The following is a 14,286-nucleotide window of genomic DNA, read 5'->3' as shown; positions in this document are numbered from 1 at the left end:
CACTTTAGTACTCTGTCTGCCCTAGACATTCCTCAAGCCTGAGTTTTTAAACAATTTTCTTGGATCTCTTAGCCTATCAGACAAGTTCATTGATTGAAAGGATGCAGCAGATAAGCAATCCCATGAATTTTGTTACTGTGGCTGTGCATTCCAATCTGAAACACGGACTGTGTCTCCTACCTGAACTGCTGAGTTTCTCCAGCATTTTGTATTGCTATGCTTTGTATTATGTTATGTTTTAAGTTTTAACACTATGCTGGTTCCATTCTCTCAGAATAAGTTGCCTCCGTGTGACATTTCAGAAGTGGTAACCACTGAATATAGTGAAACAGCTTCACTCTACATCAATGGCAAACTTTCCAATACTTGTCACAGTGCAGTAACCTTTAAAGTTATTTACGTTTCTACCCACTTTGCCGTTCATTTTCCTTTGCCTACTATAACGATTTCTCTTCTCTCAACTGGATACCCAGAAGTAGAAATAGAAATTTGTGACCAGAAGTTTGTTCATAAGGGGATCATACTTGCAAAAGACCCCAGACATTTTGAATAATTTCTATGCACCAGGGGAAAGTTGGAAGGCAGAATGGAAATGGGTGTCTCCCCAGTGCCAACTGCCTGCATTCCTGGATGTTAAAGGATTCGGAATTTCAAAATCTCTCCATGAAACTGCAAAAAAGTATTTATTAATGGAGGGTAATACTTGGTATGTAATGAATTAGTGTTACGCAGTCTCCATGGCAATGGCACATTCTTTCCAATAACCTATGCTTGTACTCTGCATTTGTGATGTTAATGGTATTGTACTGGACTGGACACAATTTGATCCTTCTCCACTTGTAGAAACTGCCCAGTTTTTATTGATTTTGATAAAGGTGAAAATAACTCATTCTAATCCTAAATCTCACATCATAAATTCTATTGACCCCTTTATGTTAAATTCCTGTTGATTTAACACATGGAATTAACATGTTATATAAAAATACCGGTTCTTTATTATCCTGTGCAAAATTTCTTGTTGTGAGCTCCTCACAGAGCTTTCTGTCCTCTCAGGAAAATATTCCCATTATCTCCAGTCTCTTCACAGAACCATCTGATAAAATAATCAAGTGCCCTAGCAAGGCAGTCGATGAGCTACTAACAGGTTTAAGTTGATTGTTAGCAGTATTGGATGGGAGATGAGGGTTTTTATATTGAAACAGGTATCCAGTCGTGATGAAGGGTCCAAGCGGACTGATATGTTGACTGCTTTTTCCACTCAGTAGATGTTGTCTGAGATCCTCCAGCATTTTAGACCATAAGATATAAGAAAAAAATTAGGCCATGTGGCCCATCGAGTCTGCTCCACAATTTCATCATGGCTGATCCATTTTCCCTCTCGGCCTCAGTCTCCTGCCTTCTCCATATAACTGCAGCTTCTAACAATCTGCATTAAGGAATTGGAGCTGGAATTGGATGAACTCTAGATCGTTCAGAAAGCTGAAGGGGTGAAAGGTAGGACATATAGAGAGGCAGTTACACCCAAGGTGCAGGACACAGAAGATGGGATAACAGTCAGGAAGGAGAAGGGGGTTAAGGAGCTAGTGCAGAAATGCCCCTGTGCTTATCCCCTCAATAACACATTGAGATACTTTTGGGGGAAGGGTTGATCTAACAGAGGAAAGTCATAGTGGTCGGGTCTCTGATGAGTCTGCCTCTGTGACTCAGAGGGGAAAAGGGAGAAGAGGCACACTGTAGTGATAGGGGATTCATTACTTAGAGGAACAAACAGAAGATTTTGTGAGCGAGAACAAGATTCCCGGATGTTATGTTGCCTCCCAGGTCCCAAGGACCAGGACATCTCGGATTGAGCCCTCAGCATTATAAATTGGTAGGGTGAGCAGCCAGGGGTTGTGGTCTTTGTAGGTACCAATAACATGAGTAAGACGAGTAATGAGGTTCTGCATAGGGAATTCAGGGAGTTAAGGGGCAGGACCTTCAGGGTAGTCATCATGGTTTCCTCAAGGGAATATCTTGCTTGACAAATCTGTTGGAATTCTTTGAAAGAAACAACAAACAGGATAGACAAAGGAGAATCGATTAATGTTGTGTACTTGGATTTCAGAGGGCCTTTGATAAGGTCCCACACGAGGCTGTTTAACAAGCTATGCGCAGATGGTATTACAGGAAAGATTCTAGCATAGATAAAGCAGTGGCTGGCTGGCAGGCGGCAAAGAGTGGGAATAAAGGGAGCCTTTTCTAGTTGGCTGCCAGTGACTAATGGTTTTCACAAGGGGTCTGTGTAGGGATTGATTCTTTTTATATTATATGTCAATGATTTGAATAATGAAATTGATGACTTTGATGCAAAGTTTGCAGACAATATGAAGGTAGGGGGGGAGCAGGTAGTTTTGAGGAAGTAGATTGTCTACACAAGGACTTAGACAGATTAGGAGAATGGGCAAAGAAGTGGCAGATGGAATACAGTGTAGGGAAGTGTTTGATCGCGCACTTTGGTAGAAGAAATGTAAATGTAAGCCTCTCATGCCTCTGTAATTCCCCTTACTCCACTGTAATACCAGTACATCTAACTTTAGCTTCTCCTTCTCCAGTTTCAGGGTGAATTCAATTATATTATGATCACTTGCCCCTCAGGGTTCTGGAAAGCCATTTTATAGGCATTCTAGAAATTCCCCCTCTTAGGATCCAGCACCAACCTGATTTTCGCAAGACAGCTGCATTTTGAAAACCCCATGACTGTTGCACATTTGGCATGCATTTTTATTTCCCATTGTAACTTGTAGACCACATCCTTACTACTGTCTGGGGGTCTGTATACAACTCCCATCAGGGTCTTTTTACCCTTGCATTTCCTTAGCTCCACTCACAATGATTCAACACCTTCCAATCCTGTATCACCTCTTTCTATGATTTCATTTTTTAACAACAGAGCCATGCTGCCTCCTCTGCCTTCCTCCCTGTCCTTTCGATACAATGTGTATTCTTGGACATTAAACTCCCTGCTACAATCTTTTGGCATTGCTCAAGAATTCCAGTGTGTGCAGAATCTCTTTGAGTTTGTACAGAGGAAAGGCGCTGGAGGTCTGACCTCTTAAAACAGTCTAGTGCAAAAGTGCAGTGTGCTGACAGCAGAGTCATGGAGCAGATTCTGAATTACACATTAAACCCATGGTTTAATTTGTCACACTAATCACCTTGCATGTGTTATTAAAACATAATCGCAAATCAAAACACTGCCTGGCTTTGATCATCACTGCACCTTCAAAAACAGCTGCTCCTGAAAGAGCTGAGACTCCCAGTTCGGAGTGAGTGGGGATCCGGGATTTTGGGATGGAACTCAATTCCACAGACATCTGTCACCTAACCAGTGGGGAAGAGATATTGTGGGCAAGTTTCTGAGCAATCATCCATTCATAAAGATGTTTTATTTGTCATATGTACATCAAAACATACAGTGAAATGTGTTGCTGGCATCAATGACTTACTCAGTTTGAGGATGTGCTGGGGTAGCCTGCAAGTGTGGCTATGCTTCTAGCACCAACATAGCATGCCCACAACTTTACAAACCCTAATCCATACATCTGTGGAATGTGGGAAGAAACTGGAGCGCCCGAAGGAAACACACGCAGCCACAGGGAGAATGTACAAACTTCTATAGACAGCAGCAGGAATTGAACCCCAATCTTTCAGCTGCTGCTGTAAAGAGTGTATTCATGGAATATGCCAGGAAGTCAGCTTGCTGTGTCCCAACCCCAGGAAGTGCCGTAGAATACCTGTACTGGGCCATCTCCACTCCGTGAGATTTGCCAGCAATCTGAGATCATCAAGGCAGGCTCTGTCAAGCTGTGACCCCTCTCTATGTCCAGCTTACACCAAGCTGTGCTGAAGTGCTTACCTCAGATCCTCCATTTCAGAGTCTAACCAGAAGAAATGGTAGTGATTAACGTAGTGAGTAACTTGTGGATGAATCAAATTGGCTATCAGATTCTAGCGATGTAGGACCAGTGCCCTATAAAATGTACAGTTACCCCTTGGCCACAAAGGCTACATCAACATGTATCAACAACTGAGACCAGAGTAAAGTCAGTCTAATCTTGGGAAATCAAATAAAGAAATCCATCCCCTCTGTTCAGTAAGGTTCAGGAGGGCTGCGGCCATAAGTCAATTAAATAAGGGAACGCTAATGCATCTAATGCAGCTTTGGTTGGAGGAAGGTTATCCCTAAATTAATGAGTTAATTAAATGATCCCAGAGTCATTACACCAGTGTTGAGGGCAATCAGTCAGCCACAGAATTCACAGTCTGTTCAATTCAGTGAATGTGTACAGACTGCATGGTCACATTACAGATTCTGCAGAAACTCGAAATCCAGACCAACACACACAAGGTGCTGGAGGAACTCCAAAACTCGGGCAGCATCTATGCAGAGGAATAAACAGTTGATGTTTTGGGCTTCATCAAGATTCTTTCAGTTGACTAATCATTGGGTTAGCTAGTATCAAAATTAGGCCATTTGGCCCATCAAGACTGCTCCATCATTCCATCATGGCTGATCCCAGATCCCACTCAAATCCATACACCAGCCTTCTTGCCATATCCTTTGATACCCTGACCAATCAGGAAATTATCAACATCCATTTTAAATATACTCACAGACTTGGCCTCCACCACAGTCTGTGGCAGAGCATTCCACAGATTCACTACTCTCAGGCTAAAAAAATTCCTCCTTACCTCTGTTCTAAATTTCTCCTTACCCCTGGTCAATATTGAGGCAGTGCCCTCTAGTTCTGGACATCCACAACATAGGAAGCATCCTCTCCACATTCACCTTATCTAGTCCTTTCAACATTTGGTAGGATTCAATGAGATCCGTCTGTATTCTACTAAATTCCAATGAGTACAGGTCTAAATCTGCCAAACACACCTTATGTTAACACCTTCATCCCCAGAATCATCCACGTGAACCTCCTCTGGACTCTCTCCAATGACAACACATACCTTCTTAGATATGGGATCCAAAACTGTTGATAATATTCCAAGCGCAGTCTGACTAGTGTCTTATCAAGCCTCAGCGTTATCTCTTTGCTTTCTATTCCGCTTGAAATCAGTACCAACATTGCATTTGCCTTCTTTACCACAGACTCAACTTGTAAATTAACCTCCTGGGAGTCTTGAACCTAGGTCTCCTAAGTCCCTCTGCACCTCTGATGCTAGACAACAGTCTGCACTACTATTCCTTTTGCCAAGATGCATTATTATACATTTCCCATCACTCTATTCCATCTACCACTTTTCTGCCCGTTGTTTCAATTTATCTAAACCCTGCTGCAATTGCATTGCTTCCTCAACACTACCTACCCCTCCACCTATCTTGATACCATCCACAATCTTTGCCACAAAGCCATCAATTCCATTATCTAAACCATTGACAAACAATGTGAAAAGCAGTCTCAATACTGACCCCTGGGGAACACTATTAGTTGCTGGCAGCTAACCAGAAAAGGGCGTCTTTATTTCGACTCTCTGTCTGCTGCCTGTCAACTATTCCTCTATCCGTGGCAGTATCTTTCCTGTAACGTTATAGGATTTTATCTTGTTAAGCAGTCTCATGTGTGGCACCTTCTCAAATGCCTTCTGAAAATCCAAGTAAATGACATTCACTACTGCCTGTCCTTTGTCCACCCTGCTGGCTACTTCCTCAAAGAAGTCTAACAGATTTGTCAGCCAAGGTTTCCCTTCACAGAAACCATGCTGACTTTGACTTATTTTATTATTAGTCTCTAGGTACCCTGAAACCTCATCCTTAATAATAGACTGCAACACTTTCCCAACCACTGAGCTTAGGCTAACCGGCCTATAATTTCCCCTCTTTTGCCTTCCTCCCTTGCTGAAGAGTGGAGTGACATTTGCAATTTTCCAGTCCTCCAGGACCATGCCAGAATCAAGTGTCTCTTCAGCGACTTCTGTCAGGACTCTGGGATGTAGTCCATCTGGTCTAGGTGACTTTGCCAAACACTTTTTCCTTTGTAATAGCAATGGCACTCACTCCTGTTTCCTGACACTCACGGACCTCTGGAACACTGCTAGTGTCTTCCACAGTGAAGACCGATGCAAAGTACTCATTAAGTTCCTCTGCCATTTCATTGTCCCCTATTACTACCTCACCGGCCTCATTTTACAGTGGTTCAATATCAACTCTCACCTCCCTTTTATTCTTTATATAACTGAAAAAACTTTTAGTAATCTGCTTTATATTATTGGCTAGTTTTCCCCCATATTTCATCTATTCCCTTCTTATAGCTTTTGTAGTTACCTTTTGTTTGATTTTAAAAGCTTTCCAATCACCGCTACCTTACATGCCCTTTCCTTGGTGTTTATGAAGTCCTTAACTTCCCTTGCCAGTCATGGTTGCCTAGCCCTGCCATTTGAGAACTTCTGTGGGACATGTCTATCCTGTGCCTTGTGAACTATTCCCAGATACTTCAGCCATCTCTGCTCTGTCGTCATCCCTGCCAGTATCCTCCTCCAATCCACCTTGGGAAGCTCCTCCCTCATGCCTTTTTAATTCCCTTTATTCCATTGCAATACTGATATATGTGAGTTGTGCTTCTCCCTCTCAAATTGCAGTGTGAATTCAATCATATTATGATCACTGCCTCCAAAGGGTTCCTTTACATTAAGCTGACTAATAATATCTGGGTTATTACACATCACCCAGTCTAAAATAGCCTTGCCCCTAGTGGGCTCAAGCACAAGCTGCTATAAAAAGCTACCTTGTAGGCATTCAACAAATTCCCTCTCTTGCCATCCGACACCAACCTGATTTTCCCAATCCCCTTGCACATTGAAGTCTCCCATTATAATTGGGACATTATCCTTATTACATGCCTTTTCCATTTTCGGTGCAACCTCAACCCCACATCTTGGCTACTATTTGGAGGCCTACATGTGATTCCCATAATGGTGTTTTTACCCTTGCAGTTTCTTAACTCCACCCACAAAGAATCAACATTCTCTGACCCTACGTCACCTCTTTCTAAAGATGTAATTTCATCTTGTACCAACAGAGCCACACCACTGCCCATGCCTTCCTGTTTGTCCTTTCGTTGCAAAGTATATCCTTTGATGTTAAGCTCCCAACTATGGCCTTCTTTCAACCATAACTCAGTGATGCCCATAATGTCATATCGACCAGTCTCTTAATTGCGCCATGAGCTTGTTCCACCTTATTCCGAATGCTACATGCATTTACATACAGCAGCTTCAGTTCTGCATTCTTCGCCCTTTTGAATTTTGCCTCTATGATACAATTTAACTCTTTTCCCTGTCTGCATTTGTACCCAATAATTGACTTGTCCTTCCTTACATTCATGTTACATCCATCATCTACCTGCTGGCTCATCCTCAGCTCTATCGTACTGGATCCTATCCCCTTGCCGTATTAGTTTAATCCACACCCAACAGCTCTAGTAAACCTGCATGCAAGAGTATTGATCCCCCCTTGGATTCAACTGCAACCTCTCCCTTTTGTCTAGGTCACATCTATCCTAGAAGAAGTCCCAATGATCCAGAAATCTGAATCCCTGCTCCCTGTCCTGATTCTTCAGCCGTGCATCTATCTGCCACTTCATTCTATTTTTATCTACACTGTCACGTGGCACAGGCAGCAATCCTGAGATTATTACCCTTGAGGTCCTGCTTCTCAGCTTCCTTCCTAACTCCCTGTATTCTGTTTCAAGGATCTCCTCCCTTTTTCTATGTATATCGTTGGTACCAATATGTAACATTCCTGGTGAGCAGCCAGGAGACATGGCTTCACAGGTACATTTAATGTCAGAGAAATGTATACAACATACATCCTGAAATTCTTTTTCTTTGCAACCACCCATGAAAACAAAGGAGTTGGAATATACAGTTACATATGGTTAGGGTAAGTTTGTTGTGGGCATGCCATGTTGGCACTAGAAGTGTGGCAGCACTTCTGGGCTGCCCTCAGTACAATCATCACTAATTTCATGCAAAGGACGCATTTCACTGGTTGTTTCGATGTACACGTGACAAATAATGCTAATCTTTAATCTTTATTTGACCTACCTCCCCCACCCCCATCCCGAGTTCCTCCAGCAGATTGCTTGTTGTTCCAGATTGCACCATCTGTATTTCCCTCGTGATATACAAGCTGGTTTGTCATCAGTGTGAGGAACATAATTCTGGTTACAGATTGGGTTACAGTGCAGGCATCAACTTTTCACTCATCATCAGTCATTATACTCACCATAGTGAACTTCTGGAGTAGTTATAGTCGGGTGTCCCGGACACAGCTTGGCCAGGGCTCTCTGCCATTGTCTTTAATGGATGGGAGTCCCTGAGGTTTATAATGTGCATTCAATATTCCTCGTTTTTCAACTCCACACAGAGTTAGAGTTATCTGCACAGAGTTGAGGCACTAAGCCCCAGAGACTGTTCATGAAAGGAATCTGTCCTGTTAGTAAATTGTCTGTTCTCACACACAGAATGACACAGATCTCATGGCGACTGGCACCCAGCTGCAGGGAGATGCTGGAAGTTTGCCTGATATCTCTCTGGTGAGTGCTGCACTTGAACCACATTGTCACCTGCCGCATAATTTCCTTTCCCGAACATGATTTGGTGTTTGCTTTTACAACAACAGAAAATACATTTATTCATTTTTGTTTCTGTCAGCTCGATGGAAATATGTACAAAAATAATTCAGCACCAACAGAATATTGAATGCTGTGAAATATTATCCTATTAGCAAATCACTCACTCAGCTTCAGAATGAACTTCTCTGTCTAATCAGCTCTCTGTCCCTTCAGTATTCGGCTCTGTACTGTGTTTTCAAGTATAAAGTTCTATAAAGATTCCACAAATTCAGAGAACAATTCAGGCCCTTCGGCCCATGATGCACTAACCTGCCTTGAGATCAATCTAATCCTTCCCTCCCACTGAGGTTTGTATGCTTTTTGTTAGTATAGAATACAGGTGGTAGCTGTACACCAAGAGGTAAAGGGAAAGCAAGGATAGAGGTTAATCCTCATTCAGTATCAGCTGCCTCAAGCAGTACAGATTCAGCCCTTCAGAGTTTACCTTCATTCTTTGCTTTCAGTTTGTGGTGGTGCTGCACAGGTACCTGTACGGAGCAGGAGAGGGGCAGTGAGTAGGCTCTGTGCCAAATGTTGTGAGAAGTTTGTAGCAGCTCTTAAGGGATAAGGGGCTGCATAATGCTACCACACGATGGGATTGTGGTTAAAGACCCATCGGTTCACTGTCTGTGCTGCCCTTTGGCCAGTATCTCTTGTATCTCATTCAAACACAAGCATGTTGTTGCACTCTCAACAGATACAGCCAAGCTGTATGATCCAGAGGCACTTACAGCTGGTCTACAAATCCCAGCCTGTCAGCATTGTTCACCACTGGGAACAAATAAACATAGAGACAGGGTTTGGATCCAAAACATGCACATCGCACTTCCTCCACAAGTGCTGACTGGCCCGAAGAGTTCCTCCAGCCAGTTAAATATAACTGGCAAATTTATCCCTTTTATTCCAGTTTAATCAGTTGCAGGGTGATTCTACACGTTGTTCTGCTTTATTAGCAAGGCCAAATATAATTAGTCCATTTGCCCCACTGTAGTATTAGTTACTTTCTCCTATACAGAAGAGTAGCTTCACAATTCTGAATAAAGTCACATTTGTAACTCTGTTTGCTTTTTAGGACAATGTGCAGTTATTTACTGAGAATTCATCTGACTTGATATCTGCTCCACCAGAGTCTCCCAACCCTGCCTTTCCACAGACGATCAGGGACGCACCAAACTGGAGCTCCTCAGAGTCGTCGCATTCTGGCCTCTTCTTCGTAGCTCCTCGAAGCCCTTCATTAACCACTACAAATATTGACAGCGATGCCACAAGTGACCGTACATCCCTCACCTCATCCTCTATCATTTCATTGGATGAGTCTATTTGTGTGACCCAACCTAAAGACGTGAAAACACCAAGCCCGGGTAATGATATGCTGCCACAACTTGCTCACGTCACCCAGCACCTCATTGGGCCCTTCCCCAGGGTCAGGTCTCCAGCCCAACTGCCTTCACTTTCATCGCCACCTCCTGTGTCTTGTCCCATCTCGACAGACAGGTCAGAATCACAGTTGGCAGCAACCAATCAGCACTTTGTCATGGTGGAGGTGCATCAAGCCAACAGTGAACCTGATGTCAATGAAGTTCGAACATTACCCCACTCCCGAGGTAGGCTCCAGTTTCACTCCCCTTCTGCTCTCCTTTTATCTGTCCTGGTTTTCAGTCCTTATTCTTCAAGATATGATATTCCAGTTAGGTCATAGAATCTAAAAGTAGTTGAGGGTACAATTGCAACATTTAAGTGAAGTTTGGCTAGGTAAATAGATGGAAGTGGTTTAGAGGGCTATGGTCCAGATGCAGATTGATAGTTGAGCCAGAATAACAGTTCAATGTGGACTATCATCAACACAAAGATTCTGCAGATGCTGGAAATCCAGAGTAACACACCCAAAATGCTAGAGTCTTGTCCTGAAACATTAACTGTTTCTTCCTCTCCTTAGATGCTGCCTGGCCTGCTGAGTTTCTCTAGCATTTTGTGTGTTACTCCACATGGACTAAGCTGAAGGGCCCTTTTCTGTGCTATAGTGCTCTATGTGATATTCTAGTTAACGTACAGCTGCAGAGGAAGTGGTCACTGTGGAGACATTTGCTGTGTTTGAGGAACTCTGATAAATACATGGGGAGGGGCTTGGAGGGTTATGAGGTGAATGTGGATATCTGGGGCTAGCAGGGGGTATGCTGTAGTCAGCATGAACTAGTTGGGCTGAAGGGCCTGTTTCCATGCTGTTGTCTGAGATTCTCAGTACAAGAATCACTGCATTGCAAAGAGTGGGGGTGGGGTGGCAGCAACAGTAAATGTAGCTAGTGGTACTCAGTCTTTTAGAGTTCAATTCCATTACTAACAACCTTTGCCCCTGTTCCCAGCAGCCGCTGCCTTGTGTCAGTTATCTGACACTGGACAAACCCTCAGCGAGGACAGTGGGGTGGATGTTGCTGAAATGACAGGCAATGGTAAAGACGCAGATCTGGGTCCTGCAAGCAGCAAAGTGACTAGTGACCTGGCGAGGAACAGGAGTGACCCAGAGGGCCTCTCCAAACCAGTAAGTAAGGGCTGGTACTGCTCTCTACCTTCCTGGGAAAAGCATGACGTTAATTTAATGAGGGTACAGAAGCAGTTCACCAAGATGCTGCCTGGATCAGAGGGAATGTGCTATAATGAAAGATTGGAAAAACTTGGGTTATTTTCTCTGGAGCTCCAGAGGGTGAGAGAACATCTGATAGAGGTTTATAAGATTATGAGAGACGTAGATAGAGCAGACAGACAACGTCATTTTCCTAGGGTTGAAATGTCTAATACCAAAGGGAATCTATTTGAAGTGAAAAGGAGAAGTGAGGGACAGATTTTTTTACACACAGAATGGCGGGTGCATTAAATGCACTGCCGGGGGTGGTGTAGAGGCAGATACATCAGAGACTTTTAAGAGATTATTAGATAGGCACATGAATGTGAGAAAAATGGAAGGGTATTGATGCACCATCAATAACTCACTCTGAGACGTAAAGGCGAGGTATCTGCTTTTATTGACTGGAAGAAGGAACAAGCAGTGAGTGACCACCATACTACATCCTGGAGACAGAGAGGCCGGGCTCAGACCTCCATCACCTTTATACAGGGGTCTGTGGGAGGGGCCACAGGAGCAGTCAGCAGGGGGCGTGTCCAGACAGGTATATGTAGTTCACCACAGGTATGGTCACTGTGTAGGCAGAGGGAATTAGTTGAGTTGGCTATTTGATTATTTATTTACTAAGTTTGGCACAACATTGTGGGCCAAAAGGCCTTTTCCTGTGTTGTACTGGTCTGTGTTCTCTACGTGGAGATGTTGTGTATGATGGTTGGTGCTTCTCTGAGATATTACACTCTCCAATTGACTGATCTGTTACCACAAGTGCCGGACAAAGGAAACAGAACCCATGGCAGAGAAGGGGAAGACATTTATAAAAAGTGTTTTCAGAAATGCTGGTCTGAACCCAGTGGTAACAGGCAGGACCAGATGACCAGGAGTTGTGACCAGTGCTTGAACTAACTTAGATTTGTTCCTCCTGCAGCCTGGCCTCCTAGAGCCAACCTCAGTCCTAGTGAGGGTCCCCAAGAGTGCACCCACCCTGGGCATTGCCATTGAAGGAGGGGCAAACACACGGCAGCCTCTGCCCCGCATTGTTACCATTCAGGTGGGTACTCTGTGCCATATCATTACCATACAGGTAGGTACTATTCATAATAAGACTTCAAGGTATAGAAGCAGAATTAGGCCATTTACCTGATCATATCTACTCTGCCATTTCATCATGGCTGATCCATTATTCCTCTCAGCCCCAATCTCCTCCCTTGTCCCCATATCCCTTTGTGCCTTGACCAATCAAGAATCTATCAACTTCTGCCTTAAATATTCATAAAGACTTGGCCTCCACAGCTGCCTATGGCAACGTACTCCACAGATTCACTACTCTCTGGCTAAAGAAATTCCTCCTCATCTCCATTCTAAAAGGGTGCACCTCTATTCTGAAGCTGTGCCCTCTGCTCTTAGACTCTTCCACCATAGGAAACATCCTCTCCACATCCTCCGTATCAAGGTCTTTCAGCATTTGGTAGATTTCAATGAGGTCACCCCTCATTCTTCTGAATTCTAGTGAATTTCTAGTTTAAATTGGCACTAGTGAAGCTCAGCAACTGCTTGTTGGTGGCAAATAAAACAAAGAAAGCAACTAAATACTTCATTAATTACACTTTTTCCACTAAACGATCACTGCAAACAGTAAACTATAGCTTTCTTTTCGGAGTTGACCTTTTGAACCGCCTGTACAACCTGGTGTTTTTGCAGTGGCAACTGAAATCTCGAAGGTGCAGGACAGCTGTGGTGTGGTGTGTACGGGCTGAATAAAAGGGGGGGGGGGGGTCTGGGCCGGAGAGTGGGGAATGAGCCAATTGCCTCCCTGGAACAAACTTGGAGGCAATTTGATTTGGCAGTACTGAGGCAAGGCGAGCAGAGGCAATGCAGGTGGGCCCCAGACCCAGGCCGGTGAGTGAGGAATTACCCGAGGTTTGTTATATTTAAGTGCCAATCTGAATTGGAAAAGTTGGGTATGGACCAAATTGAGGTGATGAGGCATCAGCTTGAGAGTGTTTCGAAACAGCAGGGTCCAGGTCCAAGAGCAAGGTCAAGACAATTTAAGTGTTGGGCAAGATAGAAAAGGACAGGGGGTTGGAGCCAGAGGTGAGGCACAGGCCGGTTCAAGTCGCTGCTCTACAAGATTTACTTCTCTCCCCACTGAGCTTCAACTCGTTAGACTGCAAGGTTTACTCATCTCTGCAGTGAACTATGGCTGTGGCCTGAAACTATCACAGTATGAACTCACTTCTGTGAATTTCAGTCCTGAATACTATTTCCTTAGAACCATAGAATATTACAGCACAGAACAGGCTCTTCGGCCCTTCTTGGCTGTGCCGAACCATTTTTCTGCCTAGTCCCACTGACCAGCACCTGGACCATATCCCTCCATACCCCTCTAATCCATGTACCTGTCCAAGTTTTTCTTAAATGTTAGAAGTGAGCCCACATTTACCACTTCATCCGGCAGCTCATCCCACACTCCCACCACTCTCTGTGTGAAGAACCCTCCCCCCCCCCCCAATGTTCCCTTTAAACTTTTCAGCCTTAACCCATGTCCTCTGGGTTTTTTTTCTCCCCTAGCCTCAGTGGAAAACGCCTGCTTGCATTCACTCTGTCTATACCCATCATAATTTTATATACCTCTATCAAATCACCCCTCATTCTTCTACGCTCCAGGGAATAAAGTCCTAACCTATTCAACCTTTCTCAGTAACTCGGTTTCTCAAGTCCCGGCAACATCCTTGTAAACCTTCTCTGCACTCTTTCAATCTTATTAATATCCTTCCTGTAATTTGGTGACCAAAACTGCTCACAATACTCCAAATTCGGCTTCACCAATGCCTTATACAACCTCACCATAACATTCCAACTCTTATCCTTAATACTTTGATTTATAAAGGCCGATGTACTAAAAGCTCTCTTTATGACCCTGTCTACCTGTGACGTCACTTTTAGGGAATTATGTATCTGTATTCCCAGATCCCTCTGTTCTACAGCACTCCTCAGTGTCCTACCATT

At 43.8% G+C, this 14,286-nt stretch overlaps 1 protein-coding gene across 5 annotated transcripts in view; it reads left to right on the top strand.

The window, feature by feature from the left end:
* whrna (whirlin a) overlaps nt 1–14,286 on the top strand; it is a 180,385-nt gene that overhangs the window by 138,023 nt on the left and 28,076 nt on the right. For 4 of the 5 annotated variants that reach the window (XM_073052449.1, XM_073052450.1, XM_073052448.1 and 1 more), the window contains 4 exons: nt 8,514–8,585; nt 9,736–10,267; nt 11,024–11,199; nt 12,206–12,328. In XM_073052449.1, coding sequence (XP_072908550.1) covers nt 8,514–8,585; nt 9,736–10,267; nt 11,024–11,199; nt 12,206–12,328 — 903 coding nt within the window. The remainder of the gene's footprint in view (nt 1–8,513; nt 8,586–9,735; nt 10,268–11,023; nt 11,200–12,205; nt 12,329–14,286) is intronic. The other variant, XM_073052447.1, reaches the window with a different exon arrangement.

Source organism: Hemitrygon akajei, chromosome 7, assembly GCF_048418815.1.
Source record: "Hemitrygon akajei chromosome 7, sHemAka1.3, whole genome shotgun sequence".
Lineage (NCBI taxonomy): Eukaryota > Metazoa > Chordata > Chondrichthyes > Myliobatiformes > Dasyatidae > Hemitrygon > Hemitrygon akajei.
The sequence above is the reverse complement of the archived record's forward strand: the minus strand, read 5'-3'. Positions and strand labels throughout refer to the sequence as shown.